The sequence below is a fragment of the Bombus pyrosoma genome, unplaced genomic scaffold (assembly GCF_014825855.1).
Source record: "Bombus pyrosoma isolate SC7728 unplaced genomic scaffold, ASM1482585v1 HiC_scaffold_4725, whole genome shotgun sequence".
NCBI classification, from domain to species: domain Eukaryota; kingdom Metazoa; phylum Arthropoda; class Insecta; order Hymenoptera; family Apidae; genus Bombus; species Bombus pyrosoma.
This window is the reverse complement of record NW_025219985.1, coordinates 477,396-479,265: the sequence shown is the minus strand read 5'-3', so window position 1 is coordinate 479,265 and position 1,870 is coordinate 477,396. Positions and strand designations below refer to the sequence as shown.

Genomic DNA, 1,870 nt, shown 5'->3' with positions numbered 1-1,870 from the left:
ATGGTCTTGACCTAGACCAGACTTGACGTAGCGAAATCCGAATGTCGTGCACTCTATTTGGCAGCATATGTGGTGTATAACGTGCACCGAATTATCGACATGTCACCAGTAGCAGCGGGGATACTTTCAGATGATTATTCAAGCTTGAATATGCAAAACAGGAAATACGCTGCTCTGAACCTAGACCAGAGTTGACATACCGGAAACCGGATGTCGCGCGCAGTATTTGGCAGCACATGTGAAGTATAACGCGCATTGAATGGTAGACATATCACCAATAGCAGCGTAGATATGTTCAGATGAATATACAGGCTTGCATATGCAAAACTGGAAACACGTTCGTCTTAACCATCACAAGAGTTGACGTAGCGCAAAGCGGATGTCGTGATCTGCATTTGGCAGCATATGTGGAGTATAACCCGCATAGAATTATCGACATATCACCAATAGCAGCGGAGATATGTCCAGATGAATACTCATGATTGAATATGCAAAACTGAAACTACGCTGGTCTTGACCTAGACAAGACTTGACATAGTGCAAACCGAATGTCGTTCCACGTATTTGGCGGAATGCCGGGAGTGTAAATCCCGACAAATTATCAACACATCGCCAATGGCATCGGAGATACGTTCAGATGAATATTCATGCTTGAATATACAATACTGGAAATACGCTGGTCTTGACCTAGACCAGAGTTGCCATAGCGCAAACCGGACGTCGTTCCACGTATTTCGCACCATCTGGGGAGTATAAATCGCATGGAATTGTCAACATATCAGCAGTAGCAGGGGAGATACGTTGAATGGATTATGCAAGCCTGAATATGCAAAGCTGCAACTGCGCTGGATTTCGCACTGCCCAGATTTGCCGTAGCGCAAGCCGAATGTCGTGCTCTGTATTTGGCAGCATATAAGGTGTATAACGCGCATCGAATTTTAGACATATCTCGAATCGCAACAAATACATAATCAATTGAATATTGAAGCGTGAATATGCAAAAATGTAACTTCGCAGAATTTTGCAGCGCGCAGAATTGATATAGCGCAAGCCGGATGTCGTGCTCTGTATTTGGCAGCATTTCAGGTGAATAACGCGCATTGAATTGTCGAGATATCACCAATAGCAGCGGAGATAAATTCAGATGAATATTCATGCTTGAATATGCAAAATTGGAACAACGCTGGTATTAAACCATACCAGAGTTGACGTAGCACAAGCCGAATGTCATGCTCCTCATTGGCAGCATATGGAGAGCATGGAGTGGAGTATAACGTGCCCAGATTTGTAGACATATCTCGAATAGCAGTGGAGATACGTTCAAATGAATATTGAAGACGGAATGTGCAAAATTGCGAATACACTGGTTTTGGCATTTCCCAGAGCTGACGTAGCTGAAACCTGATGTTTTGCTCTATAGTTGGCAGCATATGTCTTGTATAACGCGCATCGAATTATCGACATATCACCAAAAGCAACGGAGATTCGTTCGGGTGAATATAGAAGCTTGTATATACAAACCTGGAAATACGCTGGTCTTAATCTAGACCGGAGTTCACATAGCTAAAATCGGATATCGTGTTCCGTATTAGGCAGCACATGGAGAGCATAAAGCGCATCAAATTAGCGACATATAACCAATAGAGGCTGAGATACCTTGAACTGAATATTCAAACTTGAATATGCAAAACTGGAACTACTCTGGTTTTGACCTAGACTAGAGTTAACATAGTGCAAACCGGATGCCGTGCTCTGTATTTGTCAGCAAATGTGGACTATATGGCACATCGTTTTGTCGGCAATCTAAAATAACAGCGGTAATACGTTCAAGTGAATATTAAAATTTGAATATGCTTAAATGTAATTATAT

General features: G+C 42.4%; 1 protein-coding gene across 1 annotated transcript in view; it reads left to right on the top strand.

The window, feature by feature from the left end:
* LOC122577497 overlaps positions 1–1,637 on the top strand; it is a 182,880-nt gene extending 181,243 nt beyond the window's left edge. The window contains exon 2 of the mRNA XM_043748830.1: positions 1,593–1,637. Within this exon, the coding sequence (XP_043604765.1) occupies positions 1,593–1,637 (45 nt within the window). The remainder of the gene's footprint in view (positions 1–1,592) is intronic.
* The last annotated feature ends 233 nt before the right edge of the window (positions 1,638–1,870 follow it).